General features: G+C 42.8%; 2 protein-coding genes across 5 annotated transcripts; one reads left to right on the top strand and one right to left on the bottom strand.

The window, feature by feature from the left end:
* LOC306936944 (cytosolic phospholipase A2 gamma-like) lies at positions 1 to 18,220 on the bottom strand. 4 transcript variants are annotated; one of them, XM_079520607.1, is made up of 15 exons: positions 18,029 to 18,220; positions 11,062 to 11,108; positions 9,434 to 9,544; positions 8,730 to 8,872; positions 7,115 to 7,301; positions 6,524 to 6,629; positions 6,173 to 6,313; positions 5,795 to 5,860; positions 5,218 to 5,361; positions 4,016 to 4,162; positions 3,810 to 3,893; positions 1,822 to 1,976; positions 1,515 to 1,686; positions 929 to 1,097; positions 1 to 733 (listed from the first exon to the last, which is right to left on the bottom strand). In XM_079520607.1, exons 2-15 carry the CDS (start codon positions 11,080 to 11,082, stop codon positions 724 to 726), a joined length of 1,656 nt encoding a protein of 551 aa, XP_079376733.1. In that variant the 5' UTR covers positions 11,083 to 11,108; positions 18,029 to 18,220; the 3' UTR covers positions 1 to 723. The 4 variants fall into 4 exon arrangements, with proteins under 4 accessions (XP_079376733.1, XP_079376734.1, XP_079376731.1 ...); XM_079520608.1 differs by lacking the exon at positions 18,029 to 18,220 and adding an exon at positions 11,696 to 11,752; XM_079520605.1 differs by lacking the exon at positions 18,029 to 18,220 and having other exon boundaries at positions 11,062 to 11,431.
* LOC306936943 (cytosolic phospholipase A2 gamma-like) lies at positions 13,035 to 27,690 on the top strand. The gene is made up of 15 exons (XM_079520604.1): positions 13,035 to 13,519; positions 13,976 to 14,089; positions 14,828 to 14,970; positions 15,362 to 15,557; positions 15,938 to 16,049; positions 16,282 to 16,422; positions 19,314 to 19,379; positions 19,546 to 19,611; positions 21,611 to 21,769; positions 22,869 to 23,021; positions 23,539 to 23,616; positions 23,824 to 23,978; positions 26,468 to 26,639; positions 26,968 to 27,143; positions 27,562 to 27,690. Exons 1-14 carry the CDS (start codon positions 13,148 to 13,150, stop codon positions 27,138 to 27,140), a joined length of 2,100 nt encoding a protein of 699 aa, XP_079376730.1. The 5' UTR covers positions 13,035 to 13,147; the 3' UTR covers positions 27,141 to 27,143; positions 27,562 to 27,690.

Here is a 27,690-nt window from a genome sequence, read left to right as displayed (position 1 = left end):
TGGTTTTCACAGTGCTTTATTTCATATTCCAAATAAGTCAATCACAACCATGTTGTTGGGTCCATGTTTGAAGTGTTTTTTTTGTTGTACATTATTGCACTGTACAACTGTTGATCTGACTTTTCCACATTCAAGGTACATACAGTATACTAATTTATGATGTTTTATTTCTGTATTTTTATGCTTTTAAATCTCTATTTAGCCTCTAAAAATTACATTAATGAACATGCTTTACCTGGCCTTACACAAAATGTTCAGCTAAAGTTCACCAACATCAAGCAAGACACTAAGACGAGTTAATTGAACCCTAGTCCTAGTGTCCTTATTCTGGAGCAAACATTGTGCAAACAATAGCAGATCTATAAGCTCACAGCGCCTGTAGATCGGCTAATTGGGGAAGTCAAGTACAGTTTAAGTGGTTAAGTCCATACATAACTCTCTCAAATGAATAGAATGCAAACTGAAGACAAAGGTTAAAAACACCCCCACAATCTAGCCACTGACTCAAACCAAACCCATTATTTTTTAAATGTCATTGTCATAATAAAAGTATTTATAATTTGGTTTGCATTTTAAGCTCCACACTATGGTTAGTTTTGCAGACTCAATGTAAATATATTCAGTGAAGACAGAGCTCCAGTGCAGTGATGTTGCAGTCAATTCAGTGTGGCTGTCTGTAGAGAGAATGATTGCAGGTAATGGTGTCTTCAACGACTAGAGTTCCTAAGAGTTTCTAGAGAAAAGAATAGAGAGAACAATGACTTTAGTTTCTAAGTGCCTACTTGTCATTCATTAATTCATTCATGAATTCTCTTCACACACACACACACACACACACACACACACACACACACACACACACACACACACACACACACACACACACACACACACGCACACGCACACGTGCGCACGCAGTCAGTCCTACGTCTTATCCTGTCTTCGTTGAACAGCCCTTTTGAGCTCCGTCAGGATAGTGTCCTTGTTGTTCTTCATGTTGGTTCCAGCTGTCTCCATCAGGAACTCCATCTCCCCTTGATTGAAACCTTTCTGGAATGTGGAGAACTCCTCCATCCTGGCCTTGACCTCTTCTGCATCTAGAAGAAAAATTAGGAGTCTGGCTGATGGATTATATTTTTTAACGTACAGTATCCTCTACAGTTTGTGTGTGTGTGTGTGTGTGTGTGTGTGTGTGTGTGTGTGTGTGTGTGTGTGTGTGTGTGTGTGTGTGTGCGTGCGTGCGTGCGTGCGTGCGTGCGTGCGTGCGTGCGTGCGTGCGTGCGTGCGTGCGTGCGTGCGTGCGTGCGTGCGTGCGTGCGTGCGTGCGTGCGTGCGTGCGTGCGTGCAAAGGTCTCCATTTTGAATACAAAATCCAGCGTTGTATCTTCACATTGTGTGTGAGGTGAATTCAAATGGTGGGATCAATACGGAATCAATGCTCTTCTCTCTCTCACATGGTCAGTTTACTATTTCATAGAAAGAGTAGGTGTTCCGAATAACCTTGTCTAACAGACCTTTACAGTTCTTTCTGTTGAAGAGAGGCATGTAGATGATGGTGGGTTGGTTTTGTTCTCCCTGGAAAACATAGCAGTCTTTGGGCCAATCTTTCTCATCCAGGATCTTGTCATCTATCTCTGGGAAAGGTTTGTTCACCTTGTGTGCATAGTCTCTCGCCAGGGTCAGGGTCTGGGGAAGGTAGAGGGGCTGTGAGTTGATCTGACGTTAACCTTGGGTACACACACACACACACACACACACACACACACACACACACACACACACACACACACACACACACACACACACACACACACACAGTACCTCAAAGATGTCCCCAGCACTGTACTCTGGTGCTATGATGAGGTCTATGTCTCTCTTGTCTCCCAGGAAAGGGGGGTAACCCACGTTGACCAGCAGTCCAGCGTCCATCAGGTTGATTCTCTCTTTAGAATGAAGACACGATGGAACTGCAGGATCTGTTCCAGAAAGAGAAGAAGAATCTCACTTTACGTGAATCACTTGAGTCCTACAGTATATAACTAGAAGAAGTGCCCTTCTGGGCACAGGTCTCCACCAGGAGGATAGGACTGTGTGAGATGTTTGGCAAAATGTTTAGGAGTAATATAAACATGTTTGCCTTTGATGGAAATTGGATGATTTGAGGCATTTTGTTCCAAAAATGTGTTTTGCAAAAATCAACCTGTTGGTGGCGCTATAACAGGCCAATGTGAAAAGGGTGGGATATATTCCTCAGCCTAGTAAGAAAATGTGTGAAAGATTTCACGTAAATTGCATGCTGCGTTCATGATTTGAGGCTATTGTTCAAAACGGGGCAATCTTGCAAACTGTGAAAGCCAATTATAGCCAATTAGGATGGAATATGAAATATCGGACAGATCCAACTTGAGCACATGACCATAGAGATACTGTGTAACGATTTGTGAGATTTTTGGACAGAATCTGGAGGAGTAATGTAAAAAAATGTGTTTTACAAAAGTCGGCCTCCTGGTGGCGCTATAAAAGGCAGATGCGGAAATTGCAGGTCAAAGGTTTGTCCTGGGCCTCTAGGGAGTGTGCATGCAACGTTTCACGCAGATCGGTGCAGTTTTAGGTAAAAATGTGAAAAGCTGCCTCATGGTGGCGCTATAACAGGCCGTTCTGGAAAATGCGGGGCAGAGGTTCATCGTTGCCATCCAGGGAGTGTGTGTGCAAAGTTTGGCATCGACCGGGTTAACGGTGCCGGAGATTAGCTGTACACAGACGGACGGAAGGAAGGACGGACGGACACAGACACGGACGGACGGACACACACACACACGGACGGAGTGCAAAACATACTCTCTCCCCATGCCTTCGGCCTGGTGGAGACAATTAGACTATACCTAGACTACTACGAGAGTAGAAAGCCCTGTTTTAACAAGAGCATTAGTTCCCATAAATACAACTTTAAGGGATATTTCACTTTCAAACGTGTTTGGGGCCATTTTAACGTCTACTCTGGCTTTTGTGTGCACCCCAGACAGTATAAAAGTTGCTTGATTCAGTATTTAGATATTTTATATTCATTTTGTCAGACACACCCCCTTCCTAATCCTATACAAACCCATAGTAACTCCTGTAGAGGCCAAGTGTAAATTGACCAGGGAATGTATCTTCACCAGAAGAAGGACCCAGACCAGTCTCTTTGATCATAGCTTAAGGGTAGATTTATTTACATGATAATACTATACAGCAAACAGGGTCAAAGCATATGTGACCCCACGCGAGACTGCCATCGCGGGGGTGGCAACTGCTCAGGACAGCTGAAAAACTATTTTATTTTTCCTTTTTTATTTTTCTGTCTAAAATGATCTGAAGCTATATTATTATTCATGTAATGTTAGCGCAGGTCTGAAATTTTAGCAATGAAGAGGAAACAGCGCCCCCAAATGCCACTGACCGTGGAACTGCATCTTTGAAGACCAAATTCTCAGATTGCTGTATCTCTGCAAGACATTACTCTATAAGCCATATCTCAAAAACTAGTGGGTCAAACTGCACAACCAATATGTCAATTTGAAGCTATGATTCCCTGCTTTCATATGACATGATAAAAACAAAAATGAAGAAAATCCAATGGCAGTCCTTCGATCAAATCTGGTCACATATAGCCTACAGTCCGACAGCGTATTCACACTACATCGTAGACACATCCAATCGTAGAAGCACCCCAAAGTCCATTCCCTCGTATCACGCTCTCTCGTATCCCAAGCCTCTCTCATTTACACGCACACGCACACGCACCGGCAGAGCCGTTTCTTCAGTCTCACCTGGGTGCTGGTAGAGGTAGTTGCCGACAGTTCCCCACTCCCATTTCACAATCAGAGGAATAACATGTTTGATCAGCCAAGAGACTATAGAAAAAGAAAAAACATATCAAGCAAATCAAATTGCATAGAAGGATTTATACATGTATCAATCAATAAGTCTATGAATCTATCCGTCAATTCAAATCAATCAATCATGGCATACTGACCATACATTTTGAATGGTCCGTCTGGCAAGCCTTGGCACCACACCTCTAAGATTCTGATTAGCTCTACAGTGCGATTCTGGAACAGCTCTTTCTTCTCCTCTGGACTCATTGACTTCAGCAGTTCTGACTCATTATAGTTAACCTTGGCTGGAAGGAGAGAGCGATCAGAGAAGTGTTGGTTTAAATGGAGATCCTGTGGTCATTTATAAGTTAAACTAAAGACTGATTTACACTTTGCTGCGTGTCCGTGTATAAATTAAGCATTAGGCTGCTACACTCTGACTTTGATGTGCAGCGCCTGCTTTAGTCTGAAATGTACTGTAACGATACGGTATAAAATTATGCAAATAATATTCAGAGTTAACTCAAAGCTGACTGATTTGAGAGAAGTACAGATGGATTTAAAGGACTCTTCTCTTGTCCTCTCGCTAAAGGTGCAGTTTTATTTATTTTATTTTATTTTATTAGTTTTAAATAGCTCTATATTATAACCACTATAGTGGTCATCAGGGCATATACCTGTGAGTCCAAACATGTTGGCTGTTTTTAAAGATGGAGTGCCACAATTTTTTTTTCTCCAGTTTTTCATGTGTCTATGAGGTGACAGTACTTCATTAGACACCCTGGAGTCGTTTTTATGTGCAATGATGTATTCCCTTTGTACTTAGGGTTTCTTCCTGGAGGCTGAACCCTTGACAGTCAAACGTGCCAATGAAAAAAACAGTAATATAGTGACATCACATTATCAGCCCCTCCCCTAACCCCTCCCCCTTTATCATACAACTACAGCTGTGGGTGCGGCTGTAAGTTCAGGTGGATCACCACCCATCACCACCCACCAGGCAAAACAGGGATACTTAATGAACTGGTGAGTGTGTTCACATAAACAACAAATACTGTACACTTTTTTGAAAAACTTCTTCCTCCTTATATAACAATATGACCTGATGAACATGTTTTAGGGTGGAAAAAAATCATGGCACTCCATCTTTAACTTTTCTAAATAAAGTACCTCGATTGTATCCACCCTCTCCTCATTTTGACCTTTTTTGAGTGCTCAGATCTGTTTTTCCACTATAGTGGTTTGTTCAGTAATAGGGGTCTCCCATTATAGCTCTTTAGGAATGCATTTTCAGTGTGAGGTAAAAATGTATTAGTCATTAATGTTATAGTTTTAGTTTATCTTATCTTCTCATCAGTACCTTGCAGTGCTTCCTGCAGGTCATCCAGGTTAGTGAGAATAACAGGATCTTGCATTCGGTTCCTCATCAGGGCCACTAGTTTGTCCACAATATGATACACACGCATGTAGTCGCGTGCAATACTGTCATCATCATTTCCAAGGGCTGAAAGTGTGCACACACACCCACACACGCACACACACACACACACACACACACACACACACACACACACACACACACACACACACACACACACACACACACACACACACACACACACACACACACACACACACACACACACACACACACAGAGAGAACACGCTGAACTTTGTATTTATATTGCTGAAGAACAGGTTGCTCTCCGTACAGTTCCTGTTCACTGCCAAGCAACAGGCACAGAGAGGAAGGTGCTAAAACGATTTAATTGTTTTCATTTACTGTAAATATGCTGTTGGAAATGCAAACCTCATGGCGGAGATATGAGTGTTAATTCCATTTTTACATTTAGTTAACACTCATGGCAATCGGTAATAACATTTTAACATTAATATAAACCTTTTGAATTCATTGATTGATTGTGTTTTATTATTACCAGTCATCCATGGAGGGAGCAGGCCTTTGAGCACAGCCTCATCGGCCACTGCAGAACCCAGAATGCCTGAACAAAATGAACGCATGCACGCACACACACACACACACACACACACACACACACACACACACACACACACACACACACACACACACACACACACACACACACACACACACACACACACACACACACACACACACACACACACACACACACACACACACACCTTTACTAAATGGCCGAAGACACTGTGCACTGAAAATCACACACACATGTTCAGTAGTAATACCCCCCCCCCCCCCCCCCCCCCACCCCGCGCACACGCACACGCACACGCACACGCACACGCACACGCACACGCACACACACACACACCTTGTAGTTTGACCATGTCCATCTCAGGCTTCCTCTGCATCAGCTCCCCAGCCTGGAAGTTGCTGCCCAGGTGAGACGTTTCAACAAAGAGACCCAGCTCTGTGAAACCAGCCTCATGAGGAGTCCACTCAAACCATGATCCTGACAGACGGACAGACAGACAGACAGACAGACAGACAGACAGACAGACAGACAGACATGGAGGGAGGGAGACAGACATGGAGGGAGGGAGACAGACATGGAGGGAGGGAGGGAGAATGTGTGAGGATGAAGGACTACAATGACATAAGAAAGACATTTTCTCATGGGAGAGAAACTCACTTCTGTCCGTGTGTGTGTGTGTGTGTGTACCGTTCGTAAGTCCTTGAGAGAAGCAGTATTTTTCTATAGCGCTGTAGACAGGATAAGGGTTGGTGGCATTTCTACTGGCCTCCTCTGATAAACACCTCACATCCATCTGCTCAACACAATGAAACATGTCAACATGCAGGATTCCTCATTCATGTGGAATGTATATAGATTCCAAATGTACCCACTTATAAGTAGCCTTGCCGAGCCATGAGGCCCATATAGGGCAGGAGCCTATCTCCTGTTTCTGAAGCGTGAGGCAGCTTGATGTACAAGTACACCCCCTGGACATGACGCTAGTATGTCGCAGGGACTTACCCCCAATCCAACCCTTGATGCTGAGTGTCAAGCAGGGAGGCACTGGGTCCCATTTTTAGAGTCCTTGGTATGACCCGGCCAGGGATTGAACCCCAACCTCCCAGTCTCAGGGCAGACACTCTAACCACAAGCCACTGAGCTGGTTACCCACTTATAAGGCCTACAGTATACTTCATTGCCCGGGGACCCCAAGGGGTCTATACACTTTACATATTTTCGCCCAAACGTTAGGACAACCACAACATGGATGCTATGGGGTTATATAGGCTACAGTACCTGTTTCATGATGCCAGCAGCGGTAATAACCGCCCAGATATCAGTGAGAGAGAAGTGCTCTTCCTTGGCCCTCTTTTCCAGCCAGGACACAACCTCTGCCAACTCCACTCCGGAACCCTGCATACCAGCCACTGTTGCCATAGTGTCCCTACTCCACATGGGATCACTGTACAGAGACGCCATGGACCTGGGAGGGGAGGGGTGACAGAGACATTTGGTTGACAGGGAATTCAATGAATTAATCTTTCATTGAAAATCATTCATCTGGTACAGTACAGTTTGAAGCACTATATTCTGATAGTAATCATTAGTGTGTTTGTTCAGTCACAGGGGCCTCTGTATCTCCAGCTCTTGAGCCTAATATAATATATAATAAACAGAAAATACATTTCCAGGTATAGGTCACCTGGAATTTTGACCAATTTTGCCTACTCATTGTGTCATCACTTCCAATTTCATCTGTATCCTGAGTTCCTGACTGAGCTCTCTATCCTGATTGGATAAAATTGGTATCCCGACCTGAACATGCTGTAATGAAGAGCTGGAGAGACATATGAGACTCCTGTTACTGAACAAACACTATAGAGGGTATGCGCGTGACATCATCATCATACCTGGAAGTTATGCGGGAACACCTACTGAGTGGCAAAAAACTACTTTCTGGCTTTAATGACAGCCCATACATCCAAACAGAAAAGTCCTATTTGATTGCATTAAATGACTTTAAAAGGCGTAGTGCAACGGAAATGGTGGACATTTTATTTTGAAGTTTCAGACGGTTTCAAGTTGAAACACCGCTATGAAATTTCTGAACCAATCAGAGCATCGCATCCCTTCAGGCGATGGGACGGTAGCTAGGGACGGTAGCTATGCTATACCAGCGCATGGTGTGCTGTGTTTGTTTACAAATCAGATAGACGGCCAGCTGTACCAGTTTACTGTTATGTGGCTTATTTCTACCCTATAATGTTTTCAGATACATATTTTAGCGTGATGATTAAGTTGAAACCAAGTAATACACTCTCTGGATGTTATCTTGAATGGGAATAAAAACGGAGGATTTCTGTAATTAGTAGCAGCTGTGTTTGCCTGTTTGGACGGATGCGGAGATATGGGGAATTAAACGGGTGAGCTTCATTTTTATTGGCTTTTATCGATGTGGGCCTCGACACGTCATCACGCAGCACGTTTTCGTTTTCAGGAAGTAATAGAAAATATATTTTTATGGACTTTTTATATAAAAACACACAAAAATGTGAATTTGCCCATTTTTTTGGCATCCATTGTTAGGTATGCCCATATGATGACCACGGATATGGTCTAAAAGTGTGAAAAACTTATTTTTCATTTCACTACACCTTTAAACAAAATTAAATTGACTTTGTCACTCACTTTGCCACTCGATTTGCCACTCGATCTGCCATTCACTTTATGCATGCGCATACCCTCTATTACTTTCCCCGCGCGAGAGAATTCACAAAGACCTCTCTGAGAAGTTTTTGTGATCCACTACGTATGAGTGTGTGTGCGTGTGTGTGCATGCGTGCATGCATGCGTGCATGCGTGCGTGCGTGCGTGCGCGCGTGTGTGTGTGTGTGTGTGTGAAACTAATCACCATGTAGATCCAGACACTCCCCCCAGGTAGAGCACAGTGTCCAGCAGGTCTTCTGCCGCCATCTGACTGACCGAACCCAGCAGAGACACCGCTGCCCTCTGGCCTCCCCCTGATGCCAACAGAGCTACATGAGGAACACACTCCTGGACAGACAGACAGACAGACAGACAGACAGACAGACAGACAGACAGACAGACAGACAGACAGACAGACAGACAGACAGACAGACAGACAGACAGACAGACAGACAGACAGACAGACAGACAGACAGACAGACAGACAGACAGACAGACAGACAGACAGACAGACAGAGTTAAGTCAGAGAGAGGGTGGCACGTGGCAGCCGCAGTGGCACACACACGCGGGAAGATAGAGAGATATAGAGCACTGTACATTTTGTATACTGTAACCATATATGTTAGACTTAGGGTATTCAAAAACAGCCAATCTTATATAAGCTCACAGTGCTGTCACTTTGAGCTGTGAGCTTGTAGATCAGCCTTCTTTTTCTTTTCAAAGTTTTTTAAGTTGTTCATTGTTTTTTTTTGGACACATTTAAAAAACAAAACACAAAAAAAGACAAACAAATGACAAATGTTCTCTTCTGGGGGTGCCTGGCACAAAACCTTTTCAGATGGGGGTCCGCGGCCAAATACACATCAATTTGGGGTTCCTTGACATGAAAGGGTAACACACTACAGTACCAGTGTACAGTTGATGCCCAGTCTGTTGAAGGCCTCCAGTACGACATGCTTCCTGTCCTGGACATACTGCTGCTCTCCAGAACACAGATCCTGGGACTGACGGATGTACTGCTGAATAGACACAACAACAGCATGTAATCACTATTTGATACGACCAGGAAAACAGCCAGTTCTGTTCTTTTAGATCAGTGTAATGACGTAATTGCACCATGTCCCTCACGAAACCTTTTATCAGCCAAGATATAACAGCATTTCAAAATTGCAGTGTGTGTGTGTGTGTGTGTGTGTGTGTGTGTGTGTGTGTGTGTGTGTGTATGTGTGTGTGTGTGTGTGTGTGTGTGTGTGTGTGTGTGTGTGTGTGTGTGTGTGTGTTGTTCGTAAGTCCTTGAGAGAAGCAGTATTTTTCTATAGCACTGTAGACAGGATAAGGGTTGGTGGTGTTTCTACTTTCCTCCTCTGATAAACACTTCACATCCATCTGCTCATCTGTGCGTGCGTGCGTGCGTGCGTGCGTGCGTGCGTGCGTGCGTGCGTGCGTGCGTGGATGCGTGGATGCGTGCGTTTACATGATCCCTATTTAACTGGACCTTCCAAGGTCCATGAAATACAAATAACACAAAGTGTGTAGAATCCACTCCCTCAGACAAATCAGTTCAATGTGTTGCATTTATCAAGTATCTTGCTCTGCCTGATGCTAAATAGTGACCATTACGTTTTACCACGGACGGAATGCTCTCTATATTCGCTTCTTTGCCATGAAGCAAATTGTTGCATTTACTATGAAAAGTTGCATTTACCGTCAACGTGTCACGCCCACGCCTCCATATGGTCACGTATCGTGACATCACGTCTAGTCACCCACGCCTCCATATAGTCACGCATCGTGACATCACATCTCCATATATGGTCACGCCAGTCACCAGTTCCGGCAAAAAAGAGTTCTCAACAGGGCCGAAAATTAAGGCCCGGCCCTACCTGGGCCCTAACTGGGGTGGCCATCTCCATCACAACACTGACCTCATCAAACCCTGGATAGCCATACATGGTTTGACATACTAGATCTGCATATATGGAGCCGGCCAGCAACTCTACATCTGACCTCTTGACACCAGATTAATAGTTTAACTCCTGCTTCTCAACTGTGCCGTATTAAGAAGCTCTGTTGTTTCAGCGCGTCTTTGTCTGAGCAGTCAAACCAAACAATACTGCAATGTAGAAAGTCCGGAACTTAAAATGTACTTGTGAAAGTACAAAAGTAATGGTATCAAAATGTACTTAAAATACCAAAAGTAAAAGTACTCATTATGCAGAATGTCCCATTTCACAAGTTCGAATGTATAAAAATATTTTGAAAATAGCATTGTGGCTATTTTATAATGGACAAAATGTATAGGCTGAAGTGGTTAATGTATGTTTTGTAATAATAATCCAAATCTACAAAGTAACTATAGTGACTAAAGTTTTCAAATAAATGCAGTGGAGTAAATGTACAATATTTGGATCCGAGTGGAGTAGTGGAGTAGAAGTAAAAATATTGAAAAATGGAAATACTCAAGTAAAGTACAAATACCTCAAAGGTGTATTTTTAAGTACAGTACTTAAGTAAACTTTCCACCTCTGGGCCTCACCTTGGGGTCTGTTGTTGTCATGCTGTCTGCCGTCTGCTCCGAGGACTCTGTCAACAAAATGACACAAAGAAACATGAAAACAACGTCCTGGCACATCCTTCTGCACCGCATGATGCAACAGCTTAGAGCAGCAGGTCACAGTGATGGACGGCTGACTGTGGGGAAGTTAAGTCCTCTCGCTGTCCGTTCAACGACTGTGCCCCCAATTCCTCTTTCTCTCTGCACTTCCTCTGTTGAATGAATGAAGTTCCTAGTCTTTGGGGGCAAAGCTTTGTGGTTGTGGTCTGCACGCACACGCATGCACGAGCACACACACTCGAATGTGTTCTCCATCATTATCGAAAAGGGTCCGATCTTCTTACATGTGGCAATCCTATTATAATATGGAATGCACGCAAGCACACACGCACACGCAGTACACACACACACACACACACACACACACACACACACACACACACACACACACACACACACACACACACACACACACACACACACACACACACACACACACACACACACACACACACACACACACACACACACACACACACTGGAGTAAACCCACACCATGGAACAAATGGATGATTTTTACCATCTGCGGGCCACTGAAGAAACTCCAAATACATACCAGATGTAGAAAGCAGGTTTCCAGTCAGACTGCCGAGCCCTTCAGGTTAGGACTGTGATAGAATGAACCTCAGCCAGCAGCAAACAGCTTTAAATACCTGACACATAACGGATGTTTTATCCGTTTTTGGCCACACCCATACAGGTACACTGAAGTCAGGTACACAATCACATGTGCGAGCATGCATGGGCACACACACACACACACGCGCGCGCACGTGCACACGCACACACACACACGCAGACACACACACAGACTCTCCTTTTCTCACATTTGTCCCACATCCCCATGCACCATGAGTTGTGGGTGGACCAGTTCGCTGACATTTGAAGAGGGCGGCTTGTTTGCCTTCCCCTTATGTAACAATCATTTGATTTGATAGTTACACAATATAACCGACACGGCAACCAATCAATCACTCAATCATCAATCAAACCTCTGTATTCTAAAATAATTCAGTAATTCAATATGCTGCGTATATCAACCAACCACACTGTATGTTTGAGTAATGGCAACATCCTGTTGGAAACATCATCATTGAGCAGTGAGCACATGATGTTGCTCAATGGGATTACCTAAGATTCAAAAGTCCCTTCTCAGTCAGTGTGACTAGTCAGGACAGACATCCTGGCACTTCATGCACTCCAAAATCGTGAGGTTACATATAGGTGCTCGAATTGGCCTTACAGGTGGTCCCATTTGGGACCACTTTTACACAGTCAGGCCTCATTCACGCGTATCAAACCACCAGCAATCAAACACAAACGTTTGGTCAAACCGCATGTGAATCCCATTGGAAAAGCATTGTGGTGGCCTAAAAAAAAAAAACATTTGCTTGATTTTGTTTGATACGTGTGAATGAGGCTTCAGAGTTCAATTAGCACTAATTAGGATTTTAAAGTGCAGAATAGCACTCAGTTAAGGTGATTGACCCCATGCATGCACTAGCTGTGACCTTTGGCAGAAATACAATTATAATTATTAATATGTTCCCAAGAGACATCTGGAGAGTGACTTAACTTGCCAGATTGATTCCAGGCACTGCTACAGTGCTTTGACCATACTTGCAGATAACTTCAGTGTCAGACTCATTAGGATATGATTGCATTCCCAAATGCACACTGTATAACCGTACTTAGCAGTGTAGAGATAACTAATATCATCAACAAATTATATCACACATACTGAGGAAAGACGTACTGTACCAACTACACTCTGTCTCTGACATATCACATATCTACTTCATGTATCTATTTCACGTCATTGTTATTATTAACTACTGGTGTTGGGTATAAAACAAGATGTTATTCTGCGAGCACTGAAGGAGCTGTCAGGATGAAATAAAGTAACCAAGTTAAACTCTGTCAGTATAAGCCACACAATTGGTCTGCTGTTTTTCTTAGAATAATTAACTGCCAACTTCTCCGAGTTGTTCCACCATCATCCATAACAATGCATTGCAGACGTAGCAGCACGGTGATCGGGTTGGCGATTCTCTGTCTTCTGATGACAGGAGTTCTGGGAGAAAAGACGGAGCCCATAGAGGGGACGCTAGACTTCATTCCAGATCCAGAGGCAGGCTTACTCATGGGTTCTGAAATGGAAGAGAATGCAACACTTCCTGTGGCTTCTGAAATGAAAGAGGATTCAACGCTTGCTGTGAAGATTGACGGGACGTCTTTGAGCTCTCACACAACACCAGTGGAGAAGACCAATATCAGATCAATAAGATCAATAAGAGATCTTATTGATGCTGGTCTCTTATTAATAAGAGACCAGCAGCCACCAGCCACCAGCCACCAGCCACCAGCAGCCACTCGCAAGGTGAGACACACAAGAGTGAAGGATTCTCATGCAAAAGCAGCCATGGATTCTTACCAGCTGCACTTTCAGTCACTTACAGTTTTCACCCGCACTTATGTTGCACCCACAAATATTTTTTTTGTAAATTTGATATTTTGCAAATTGTTTATAGCCTGAGGAACACTATATTTGACCCGTTTTATATTTTACCACCTAAATATCAAAGTACCATAACATTCTCTTTTGTGATATGACAACAAAGGCAAAGTTGAAGTTGAATATGAAGTAGGCTATTCAGTAATAATTATTTTGAAGATTTAGATGCAATGTAATTGTAGGACTGACTCAAGTCACTCAAGTCAGTTTTACTGAGACTAAATGGTTTAAGTGGTTAAAATGTGATATAGAAAGATGGATAGTCTAGTATAGTATAGTAGTATAGTAGTATAATCTACAGATGTTGCGTGTGTATTACAGAAACAGGTGCGGCGCTCTCGGACTCTGTCTGCTGGAGAACAGCAGTATATTGTGGAGAGAGAAAAGATTGTCCGGGAGGCTCTCAGCAACCTGAAGATCGGCTGTAGTGCACTGGTACAGTAGTAATCAATACACTGGTACAGTAGTAATCAATACACTGGTACAGTAGTAATCAATACACTGGTACAGTAGTAATCAATACACTGGTACAGTAGTAAATACACTGAATAGTTTACATCAGTGGTTCCCAAACGTTTTCATGTCAAGGACCCCTAAATTGACACTAATTAGCCCACGGGCCCCCATTTGAAAATATATTCCAAGGACCCCCATGAGAGAAGATTTTTACGGCTCTAGCAGTGATTCCCAAACCGTTTAATTTCAAGGACCCCCAGTTTGACATGCATTAGTCTACGGACCCCCATTTAATGGCATTTCTATCTCTGGGACCCCCAATTTATATTGTAAAATCAATGTTAATTTAACTCTGAGAGTGTACACATGGAACCAAATGGACCCATTAGGGTCCATTTGGTTCCATTTGTACACTCTCAGAGTTACAGACCCATGAGGGTCCATTTGGTTCCCAACTATCATTTAGCTGTGGACCCCCTGGAACTCCCTGAAGGTCCCCGGACCCCACTTTGGGAACCACTGGTTTATAGTCATCATCGATAAAAGAACGATATATGTTGTTACAGTATATATCTCTGTCTCTCTCCCTCTTTCTGTCTCTGTCTTTGTCTGCGCGTGTGTCTCTGTTTCGCTGTCTGTCTGTCTGTCTGTCTGTCTGTCTGTCTGTCTGTCTGTCTGTCTGTGTCTGTGTCTCTGTCTGTCTGTCTGTCTGTCTAGGAGTCTGTCCCTCGTGTAGCTCTGTTGGGGTCAGGGGGTGGTGAGAGAGCATCAGTGTCTCTGATGGGTTCCCTCAGTCAGATGCAGACAGACGGCTTGTTGGACACAATGCTCTACCTGGGTGGAGTGTCTGGATCAACCTGGTGAGACTAGAACGCATGCACTAATAAACTGACGGAAACACGCTTAATAATCTTGAGGTGTACATTATCCTCGTGGTGTAAACTCAACTCCAGACGCTGAAATGAATTAGTAACAACACACACAACCTGACTCAGGAATTTATTCAGCACACCTGCACTTTAAATCCGGTGCGCTTTCTACCGTAACTCTAACTTTATATAACAAATGTCCGGCGAGTGACACCATATAATGTAGGGATTTAGATTCTCCCTGATGATGTTCTGTAAGATCTATAACATTATGTTTTTGTCCCTCTCCCCCTCTCCCCCTGTCCGCCTGCCTGCCTGCCTGCCTGCCTGCCTGCCTGCCTGCCTGCCTGCCTGTCTGCCTGTCTGTCTGTCTGTCTCCAAGGTCCATGGCGTCTCTGTACAGTGATCCCATGTGGAGTAAGAACATGTCCAGTGCAGTGTCCAGTCTGTGGGGTCCTCCCGTGGGGCTAGAAGAGTCCTGGCTAGAAATGTCCTGGCTGGCAAAGAGGAGCCAGGCGGAAGACTTCTCTCTCTCAGATCTCTGGGCAGTCATGACCTCTGCTACCATCCAAAAACATGTATGTATGTATGTATGTATGTATGTATGTATGTATGTATGTATGTATGTATGTATGTATGTATGTATGTATGTATGTATGTATGTATGTATGTATGTATGTAGCCATGTATGTGTGTGTGTGTGTGCGTGTGTGCGTGCGTGCGTGCGTGCGTGCGTGCGTGCGTGCGTGCGTGCGTGCGTATGTATGTATGTATGTACGTATACGTACAGTATGTATGTGTACTGTATCTATATATCTATGTATGTATGTACAGAATGTATATAGGCTATGTACGCTATGTATAGGCTATGTATGTACTGTGTATGCACAGCATACAATATTATTAACGTGTTATCTCTGTAATTAAGAAATATTTAAAGCATTCCACAACCTTTTAGATGGATCTGCGGCACCTTTCAAAGGAGGCAGAAAGACCCGCTCTCAATCCCTACCCTGTATACAACGCAATAAACAAAAACTGCAAGCAGGCTGGCCCTTTGGGTTTCAAAGGTACGTGCACACACACACACACACACGCGCACATGCACGCACGCACGCACACACACACACACACACACACACACACACACACACACACACACACACACACACACACACACACACACACACACACACACACACACACACACACACACAGCTATATATGCATATGTGTACATTATATGCACATAGAAATTCAAATTAACTTTTGAATGCATCTCTCTCTCTCTCTCTCTCTCAGGGACATGGTTTGAGGTCACCCCCCATGAGTCTGGATACACAGAGTTAGGTCTGTTCTTCAACACATCTCTTCTGGGCTGTAGGAGGACAATGTCTCACGAGGACAACCCAGAGTCAGAGATAGACATGGTCCAGTTACAAGGTAGGCATTCAAACAACGTGGTCCAGTAGCAGAGGAACAGCGCTCCGACTGGAGGCTCAGGGTACTACGCTCGTGGCTGCTCTGCTCTCTAAAGCCCTAACCGCACCAAAAGGTCAAGGGTCAAGCGTTGTCCCTGCGGTGTGATGTCTTGTTGCACGTTGACCCACGTTGACCCACGTTGACCCTAGTGATTCAACGCATGGAATTCAATGGCCCAAACCACACCAAAGGGTCAAGACGGTTTTAGCGTTAACTCCTTGCAACCGTTTGGACCCAAGGAGTTGCATGGTGACCCTTTGGTGTGGTTAGGGCTTAAGGCAGGGGATCCCAAATGTTTCCATGCCAAGGACATCCAAATAGACATAACCTCTTGCTTAAAAAAGAAGAGTTCCTAAAAGCGTATATCTATTCTACGTCCGAGCATAGACATGGTAACGCCCCGCCTGCCTCTGATTGGCCTACCGACACTGCCCGTCTTGTCTGTCCTCCGAGATGCAAGGGTACTCCGTGGTGGGAAATAATACAAGTACAAGAGAATGGCAACACGCGACAGTAACTTGTAACTTTAATTTTTGTAGAAGAGGCAAACTAATATTGTTTGTGCCGTTTGCTTTGATTGAATAAAGTGTTAGTGTTGATTATCGTGTAATAATCTAATTATAGTAAACTAATACTATTATACTAAAAAAGATAAAGATCAAGGTATTAATCTAATTATAGTAAACTAATACTGTTATACTAAAAAAGATAAAGATCAAGGGAAAAGAGACCTTTTTACAGTACAATAATGTTTCAAGTTTACACATGTACAGTATACAAATAAACAGACCAACAGCATAAACAATATTAGTTTGCCTCTTCTACAAAAATAAAAGTTACTGTCGCGCGTGCCAAGCTGTCATTCTCTTGTATTATATCGTACTTGTATTATTTATTTATTTATAAACTATCCAGCATGTATCTTCCACCTCGGAGGAAACTCTGGTAAGGCCGGCAGTGTCGGTAGGCCAATCAGAGGCAGGCGGGGCGTTACCATGTCTATGCTCAGACGTAGAAAAGATATACGCTTCCTAAAACACACTCCCTGCTTCTTCATTTACTTACTGCTAGAGTTTCTCTATTACAGTCTGTTTTTACTAACCTTTCAAGAACCATAGAATACTTGTTCTATGATTATGTATTGTAAACACCAAATGTTGTGTTACCACGATGTTCCATTCTTTAGTTATTGGCAGTTGAATATTGCCTTGAATTGAATGGCAGTCAAAACATTTGACACTTTTCTGAAACACACACACACACACACACACACACACACACACACACACACACACGCACACGCACACGCACACGCACACGCACACACACACACACACACGCCCAGCAAAAAGCAACACCAAAAACACAAAACCCCCTTACACACACATCAGTCCCATACATTTCCACCAACCACTGACCTGCACACACATCAACCAGAGAGCCATTGTCTGCTTGAGCCCAGTGGCATCTCGCTGAGCCACGGTCTTTTTAATCAGCACGGCCATACCACACACAGCAGACCACAATGAAAAGCACTGACCATGACACACACGCGCACACACTGTACCTCTATCTCCACTTGTGTATCGTTGCACAGCACCGTTTACGAGTGTGAACCTGTGAACCCAGGCTTGTGGTGACTGCTCCAGCCTACATAAGGCATTTAAAGTGACTGTCCCAACAGAAAGGTCACCTATTCAATATTTGCTGCAGTCATCATGTGTCCTCCTGATGCACACTGAAACTCCCTGTAGTTTATACCTTCTCTGCTCACCTCATACAGTACGGTAGTAAGCTGCTCTGGATGAGACGTCACAGGTTATACTGTAGGTGTGGCTAATGTGGACAGAGAACAACAGATGGCCCCATTGGCCCCACTCATCAACCAGTCACCACCCAGAGATGCAATCAGGCTTTACAGTAAATGGATACATTTAACAAAATAAACAGATTGGGACGCCCTGTCCTAATAAATAAAAACAACTTGAAGGGGAAAGAAGAGGAAAATAATTCAGAAAAGATCACAAAAGAAACGGGACATCCTTATGTGTGTGGACAGGCATTCAATAGGTGACAAGTGGGCAATTTCCAAAATAATAAAACCAAGATGTAGTCTACAAAGTGTGGTACCTGCCTACAATCACCTACTGTACCTTCTGCTATATTCACAACGGTGTTGCAAATCTGTCAGCACAAAGAATGGGCTGTATATATGCACAAAGCATAACTCTTCCTACTTCCGGACTTCCAAGCCACTTCCCTACTTCCTTCACATGTGTTACCAATGATACTAATTAAGGATCTGTTCCATTTAGTGTACAGTGGTTCTCAAAAAACAAAATAAAAATAAAAATCAAGGAACAAATGGAACCGAATGGACCCTTACAGGTCCATTTGGTTCCATTTGTACACTCTCAAGAGTTACACACCCGTACGGGGCCATTTGGAACCCACTCAAGGACACTTTGAGACCCACTGGGGTAGCAGTGTTTCCAGTGAGCAAACATGCACAATAGCAGCACCCTGACTCTGTTTGACCAGAATGGAACAGAGCCTTCATAAGTAACAACATGTAACACCTGTGAAGGAAGTAAGGAAGGGGCCCAAGTTCTTTCCAAAATGGCGTGTGGGCATATAGCCCATTACAATGATCATATTAGCCCTAGTTGATCAGGGACTCAGCTCTTATTCTCAGTATATACAAATTACACCTGACTTCACATCTGTGGCTCCAGTTAGAAGACCCGATAAATGAACACTGAGGATATGACTGTACTGTATGTATATCATTTATCTTATACTGTGTCTCTGTCTTGCCCTTCTGTTCTGCGTGCGTGCGGTGTCTCGAGCAGCTATGATGAGTAGTGCCTTGGGTGATGAACAAAGTTTCCCCAGTGTTATGCCAGATGAATTTAAAGGTAAGTTTGGCAACATGTCCTCTCTTCTCTCCTGTTGTTTAAACATAATAAACAGCATGTGCATCTCAGTATACAGTTGGTACACTATATGATTAAACGCTAGGCTACGTGTGTGTGTGTGTGTGTGTGCGTGCATGCGTGCGTGCGTGCGTGCGTGTGTGTGTAGATGCAGTGGGCCGGACATTGACTGATGAAGACAACTTGATGGACCTGGCCCTTCTCTGGATGAATGGTACTACTTCTACAACTATAACTATTACTACTACTGCTACAATTTCTGCTACTACTGCTACTATTACTACTTCTACAACTATTACTACTACCGCTACAATTTCTGCTACTACTGCTACTATTACTACTGCGACTATTATTACTACTACTGCTACCATTACTAGTAGGCCTACTACTTCTAGAACTATAAGTATTACTACTACTGCTACAATTTCTGCTACTACTGCTACTATTACTACTGCTACTATTATTACTACTACTGCTATACCATTACTAGTAGGCCTACTACTTCTGCTGCTGCTGCTACTATAAAATCTGCTACTAACGTTGCGCAGCCTTCAGCTAGTTCAGTCAGATAACTCAAGGCAGCACACCTACCTGATCAGGTGAGTAGTCAGTACTAGTCACATGCACTCTTTCCCCCTTTTTGAAACTAGCTCCTTGCCACTCGCCCTACACACTTCCACTTGGTTTGAGCATAGATAAATGAATAATAGAGACGGCACTGGAGGCGTGCCGTCTCTATTATTTATATATCTATGCTCAAACCAAGTGGAAGTGTGTAGGGCGAGTGGCGTTTCAAAAAGGGCCTACGTCTGATCAGAGCGGCTATTTCAACTTCTCTGCAGCCTACCTGCTCATTCCTGGCTTCTCATTCCTGGCCAGGAGGCTGTGCTGTTGTGCATCGCTGCTCCTTGTCTTTGCTGGTTTGCGGTTTGCTGCTAGTGCTAACCTGCTGCCCTGATGAAATGTTGAAAACACCCCCGCCTCCCCATGCAGCATCCTTCCACCTGTAGGCTCTGTTTGTAGATCTCCCTGGGGGTCTTAATATATTTATATTATCTGTCTGTAGATCTCCCTGGGGGTCTTAATATATTTATATTATCTGTCTGTAGATCTCCCTGGGGGTCTTGATATATTTATATTATCTGTCTGTAGATCTCCCTGGGGGTCTTAATATATTTATATTATCTGTCTGTAGATCTCCCTGGGGGTCTTGATATATTTATATTATCTGTCTGTAGATTTCCCTGGGGGTCTTAATATATTTATATTATCTGTCTGTAGATCTCCCTGGGGGTCTTAATATATTTATATTATCTGTGTAGATCTCCCTGGGGGTCTTAATATATTTATATTATCTGTCTGTAGATCTCCCTGGGGGTCTTAATATATTTATATTATCTGTCTGTAGATCTCCCTGGGGGTCTTAATATATTTATATTATCTGTCTGTAGATCTCCCTGGGGGTCTTAATATATTTCCTGCAATTTTGCTCATAACTGAACTGAAGTGTTCATGCTACAGGGAATGAATAGAGACAGAGCCAGAGCCCTGACGCCAAACTATGCTTCATATATGCTCAATTACACACACACACACACACACACACACACACACACACACACACACACACACACACACACACACACACACACACACACACACACACACACACACACACACACACACACACACACACACACACACACACACACACACACACACGTTTGTTTGTTGCTTATAGTATTTGGGCGTCTCTTCGCTCCTATGCCACCAAAATGTGGAACGCCCTACCAACAGTCATTAAGACATGCGAATCCCTTGACTCCTTCAAAACTGCTCTCAAAGGGCACCTACGGACGGCTGCAATTCGAAACTGGCCCCCGTAAATTCTGAATCCCCCACCCACCCCTGTTCCCCCTCACTGTATATGTTTCTTTTCCCTTTTTACCTCCTATGATGATTTCCTTTTGACTATATAGTTGTGTATATTCGTACGTCTCTAAATGTTTTGGTGAATTGAAAATGGTGGGCCCTATTGTAAACAAGTGTAATGCTTTATGGTGTCGTCCACTCACTGTTAACAGTTTTTGTATTGAGTTGTACTTGAAATGTACTGTAATTCTGCAAACTGTTAATACATCAATCAATCAATCAATCAATCAAATCTACCGCATGTTGCTTGTTCATGAGTATTTGTATTTTTCAAATTTCAGGACCAAAGCGGGTAGACAACGCGTGGGATGCCGCCAATATGTACATGTATATACAACACACTATAGCTAAACTGTCAGTCATTATGAGACGCAGAAACGAGACGATGGATGATCCCACTGTTCGATCCCAACTGGACAGCATGGAGGAAGCATTCAAAGGTACTGATGGTGGTACCAGTGGTAAATATTTTACTTAAAGGAGCATTCAGTGATTTGGGTGATTTGGAAAACCACCCAGTCCGCCCCGGTAACAAAATGTGCACATGCACGCTCTACAGTGGGGGGAAGTGCAACAGGCCAACAGCATGTGCACCAAGGCCCGCCCCGACTCGATCATGATTGGAGGAAGGCCCCTCTCATCCTGATTGGATGACGGTTTTGCCACCCGCCACCAAAACTGAAACTAGGGTTTTTTGACCCCAGGGGCTCACTGGGGACAGGGAGGAACTCCTTGTATGGTCAGCACACTCTATAGTAGGGAGGATTATCCAGAAAAAAAGAAAAAATAAGTGATATTTGAATTAAGTCAAATCACTGAATATACCTTTAAAGAGTAAGACCACTTTGGTAGAGGTTTGGGTTGTATAGTTACCTTGCCATGATGTAACTCCAAATGTGGACAAGAAATCAAAAAAGAATTTCTCCAGTGATTATAAATTGATCATTCAAAAATATTCTCCTCATTGACTTACATTGTATGCTGAAACAGCTCTCAAAGTCACTCTTTTATTACATAAACAAACACAAACAAAGTTGATTCAGACAATATAGAGCATCACCAAAACTCATGTGGTTTTATTGTTTTTAATACAAATGTTAACTTCCTGTTGATTGTAATTTAAGATCTTGGATCCGGATCCACGGATCCAGTCCGGGTTAAAATGGACAAAACAACAGGAAGTTAACCACTTATCCACCAAATATCTTTAAAAAAATCTAAAGCTTGCAAAGAAAAGCTGTCAAATAAAATGAATGGAGCAAAGGTACAATATTTGGATCTGAGATGTAGTGGAGTATTGGAGATTGGATATACTCAGGTAAAGATACAAATACCTCAAAGTACTTATTAGTACTTCATGAATGTAGTTAGTTACTTTCCACCATGATACAGTAGCTCACAACATGTGCGTGCAGATCTATTTTAAAATGGTGTGCCTATGACGCTATTATAAATAAATCAATAGCATATTTCTTTGCGTATAATGACTTGCCCAAATCAAGGACACCAGGTTGAAAGTGGTTAATGAATGTCTTCCAGAGACCATGAATGCAAAGCCCGTAGCGTGGCTTGAGTTTCAGAAGAGGAGCCCAGAACAGAGGAAGGAACAGTTTGATAGTTGGAGCGCAGCAATAATCAAACCCATGGAAGAGTGGAGCCAGAGCCTGGAGACGGGACCACTCAAAGACTTTGGTCAGTGTCTGTCACAGTGTCCAGCTAATACTAACCCTTACAGCAGGGGTTCTCAACCCGTGGGTCGCGACCCCTCGGGGGGTCGCCAAATTATTTTAGGGGGTCCCCAAATTATTTTCAGAAAAAAATAAAAAATAAATAACATTTATTTTATTTTCACGATTTTTCAAAAATAGCAGACCTACAAGCTCGTAGCGTGCCATGAGCTTGTAGATCTGCTATTTTTCAATAGCTAAATTATAACAATGCTTAAAACACCAAAAGGGGTTCCCGCCCAAAATGGTTTAAGGTTATTGTAGCAGTCAATTTATATTGGGGGTTGGGAGGGGGCGGGGCGGGGGTCCCGAGACATTGCCAAAGCATTTCCGGGGGTCCCCGGCCAAAAACGTTGAGAACCCCTGCCTTACAGTGATGATAAGCATGACAGTGCAACGTGTCATAAAAGGAGAAACATTTTATAGTCATTTTTCATTTTTTATATAAATATATAGGCTATATATTATTTTTTTTCCTCCAGTCAATTGGTCAGTCAAAAAACTCTTCCCTGTGATTGGCCGATGGGAGTGGGGAACAACTGCAAACCTCCTGTACACAGGTGAGTTTGATAATCCTGCCACTATAATATTAGTGACTGCATGATTACATCATTGTTAACACAATCGCCCCAAAACCATTTTGGGCTATTGTATTAACATGATGTAATCATACTTTTTCCCTATGGTTAATTTTCATAACTTCAGTTTACTTGGATTTACTTGGATCCTCGGAATAATGCCACTTTATGATTTGTGTTGCTGGGCAGATTATTCGGCGCCACGCTGTGTCAGGAAAAACAAGCACATCCAGCTGATAGATGCTGGGACAACTCTTCAAATGCCTTACCCTCCGTTCCTGGGAGACAAGAGAGACATTGACCTCATCATTGCTATGGACTACAGCCAAGTTGAAGCCTTCAAGGTGAGGAGTGTGAGAGAATACAGAATGAGATCAGTTTGGGTTCACAACAAAGAAGTGGATGAAACTGCTTTTGGTTTGGGATGTGGCTTTTAAAATGCTTCCACTATCAGCCTGTACATCAGAAGCGCTGAAAATATGCAGAAGAAATGTGAGTTGACCTCCATTTCTTTTTTCTTTTTCTTTCTTTCTTTTTTTGTTTAGCATTCACTTAAATAGGTGTAAATAAGTAAATAAGACTCTCTGTAGCATTAACGATTGTGGAACAGTTTGAGACTGAGAGACTATACTCAGTCTATCCTTGCTCATTATTCAATATTTGCCCAACATAATGTCATCATTACGAGCATATCCACAATTCACCTCTAATCTAAGTTGGTAATAAGGTTGTGCGTGTGGAAATTAAAGCTTTACAAAAATGTTACAATTACACAAAGGAATCTAATCAACAGATCTAAACAAAAGTATTCTAATGGTTATGGCACAAATCAAATGGTTTGGTTTGGGTGAGAGGACAGTGATAGACTACTCCCCAAATGGTTTGGTTTGGGTGAGAGGACAGTGATAGACTAGTCCCCAAATGGTTTGGTTTGGGTGAGAGGACAGTGATAGACTAGTCCCCAAATGGTTTGGTTTGGGTGAGAGGACAGTGATAGACTAATCCCCAAATGGTTTGGTTTGGGTGAGAGGACAGTGATAGACTAGTCCCCAAATGCCAAAAGCCTGAAGCCTGTAGGCATTCTTGCAGAAAAGTACTTCATGTGTTGTTTCCATATGATTTTTGTGCTGAATCCATTTCTGCCATATTCTGAGTGATACGAGTCATTGAGTAATTAGCATAATGAATCACTAAAAACTCGAAATTGGCTATTATTCTAGTAAATAATTGTACTCAATTTTGATTTCTATGTGCTGAATCCTTTTTTGCTGTATGACGAGTGCTACGAGTCACCGTTTTGTCAGAAATTGAATAATTAGCATTTAGTATTTAGCATTTTTTTTAAAGATAAATGTATCACAAATTAGAATCCACTGCATGCCGGTGGAATAACTTCCAACATCATGGTGATGTTTTAGGCAAAGCAAAGTATACTTTGGTGACCCAAAACACATTGAAGTCAATGGAGCGACATTCTATAAATAGACTATAATGGGAATTTCTGCTTTGTAGAACTCACCCCTAGAATGAATTACAGCCACAGTGGTAAGCGTGTAAAGGCATGGAACCACGGCAGCCATGACAGCAGTCCTGTGGAGTCCTGTGGAGAAACGGTGTTTAGCAGAGCGACTGAGCACAAGTCACAGCCATAAGCTAGCACAGGGGTTCTCAACGTTTTTGGCTGGGGACCCCCGGAAATGCTGTCTCGCGAGTCGCAAAGTGACAAAACAAATCATGTAACGCAGCAAATTATGCTGGAAACCAGGCTCACAGGGCTCCGATGAGGGCAAAATGACAAATGTGTATTTATGATAGATTCATTTCTTGATTTTATAATATATTTTTTAACAGAATTATAGTTATTTCCATTTTTAGTGATTCATTATGCTAATTACTCGTATCGCTCAGCATACAGCAGAAACACAGAAAATCTGCACTTTTATTATTCAATCAATTAACCATATCATATAAACAATGAGAAAGCAGGGTACTCTAAACATACCCTCATACTGTTGATATGTTCCCCACACCCCACAGCTGATAGTTGCTCCCTACCATGGAGACAACAAGCAATTAACAATCAAGCATCACCCAATATACATAGCCCAAAATAATATAATTCTCTGCAACATACACAATAAATAATAATTCAAACTTTAACCCATTTGTGTCCCGACCGACCTTCCCGTTAGATTAGAAATAAATACTCAGAATTTAATACAGGTCGTTCAATATATCATCAGTGGCAGGGTGAACTGCCACACGACCCAAACTAATACCAAATACCACTAGTATAGGTTGAACTCTGCTAATGAACAAACGGCAACAATTTACATAGGACTCTAACATTATGACTCGAGATTGTCTACACGATTGTCACATATTTCAGCAGGTCAACCATAATTTGCCATGCTGGAGTGACTGAGTGTGAGTGAACGAGTGGCCGAGATTTTGGGTATTGGAATTTGGCTCATGGTCTCAGCCAATGCTAGCAGGGTTCATCAGACCTGGCCAATCCATGAAGGGAACCAATTATCCATGAGCAGCTGGCAGACTCCAGTGATCAACAGACTTGAGGTGGCACTCAACACCTCCAGTTCTCCACCTCATTTTCTTTGAGTGGTGCAAGTGCCCATAGGGTGCAGCCACTCCAATGCCCAGCTATGTCTGTCCCTCCCTATGTCTGTCTGTATGTCTGTATGTTTAGGATACCAACAGGTGACAAAGTGGCGCTGTTGATCTTCACACTGCACAGGTGCATGATGATGGGAAGCTGAGTTTTTTTGTGTGTGAGTGAATGAACATTGTTCCACTGTCCCCACTGTCCCGCCAGAGCCTGACTAATGCCAGAGACTACGCAGCCAAGGTGAACAAACCTTTCCCAGAGATAGACGACAGGATCCTGGAGCAGAAGGACTGGCCCAACAACTGCTATGTTTTCCAGGGAGAACAATACGAACCCACCATCATCTACATGCCTCTCTTCAACAGAAATAATTGCAGAGGTGTGATACGTTCACATCGAAGGCAAACATTCATCATGTTTGGCTTTTGTCTTTCTTGTGTAGCAATTAGGCTGTCCATGCTTTTAGTTCATGGACACTGATTGATTGATTGAAAATATTATTAACAGTTTGCAGAATGGGTACAATTCAAGGAAAGTACAGGTCAATACAGAGATAATACAGAGAATAAAACCAGAAAAAGTACTAAGACTTGTTTACATACGTAAGACTGAGAGGGAAGTGATCTGTAAGACTCCAAAATAGGGACTCCATGGGTTGACATAAATAACGAAACAAATGTATTTTGTCTCGGGTCAATTCCATCTAGATGCAGAGGAGATTAAGCAGAAGATGGAGGAGTACTCCTTCATCCACATGCCTTATACCCGAGAGAAGGTGGAGTCCCTGGTGGAGATGTCTGCAAATAACATGAAGACCTGCAAGGACATCATTCTGAAGGAGCTCCGGAGGATTGTGGAACAAAAAGGATATAGGGCATAAGAGGTACAGCACGGTGTGTGTGTGTGTGTGTGTGTGTGTGTGTGTGTGTGTGTGTGTGTGTGTGTGTGTGTGTGTGTGTGTGTGTGTGTGTTAGGGCTTTAAGCAACTATTCAACTACTAGTAAATCCACTAGTTGACCTTGTTGGTACTAGTTTTTTCCCCCCGTTTTTGTAGGCCTCAAAATCAGCTAGATTATAGTTATAGTCACCAATGTAAACAGTTTTTAAATGTACAAATATTATTTAAAAAAAAAATTTTTTGTTTTTTGTGGGTAGGTAGGCCTAGTAACAACTAGTCGACTAGTAATTTATGCAACTAGTCAACTAGTAAAAATCACTAGACGTGAAAGCCCTAGTCTAAGATAATAGATTAACTAATGGATGCAAATATAGAACTTTTCTTCTCTTCTTCTACATTTCAGGTAGTCTGCAGCAGCCGACTGAGTTGGACAGCCAAATACTCATGCCAAGACTCAAAATGTTACAGATATGTACAGTAACTTGATGAATATCATGTAAGAACAAGACATTAATAAAATGTTATGTATTAA

This window comes from Electrona antarctica (genome assembly GCF_951216825.1).
Source record: "Electrona antarctica genome assembly, chromosome: 14".
NCBI classification, from domain to species: Eukaryota; Metazoa; Chordata; class Actinopteri; order Myctophiformes; family Myctophidae; genus Electrona; species Electrona antarctica.
The sequence above is the reverse complement of the archived record's forward strand: the minus strand, read 5'-3'. Positions and strand labels throughout refer to the sequence as shown.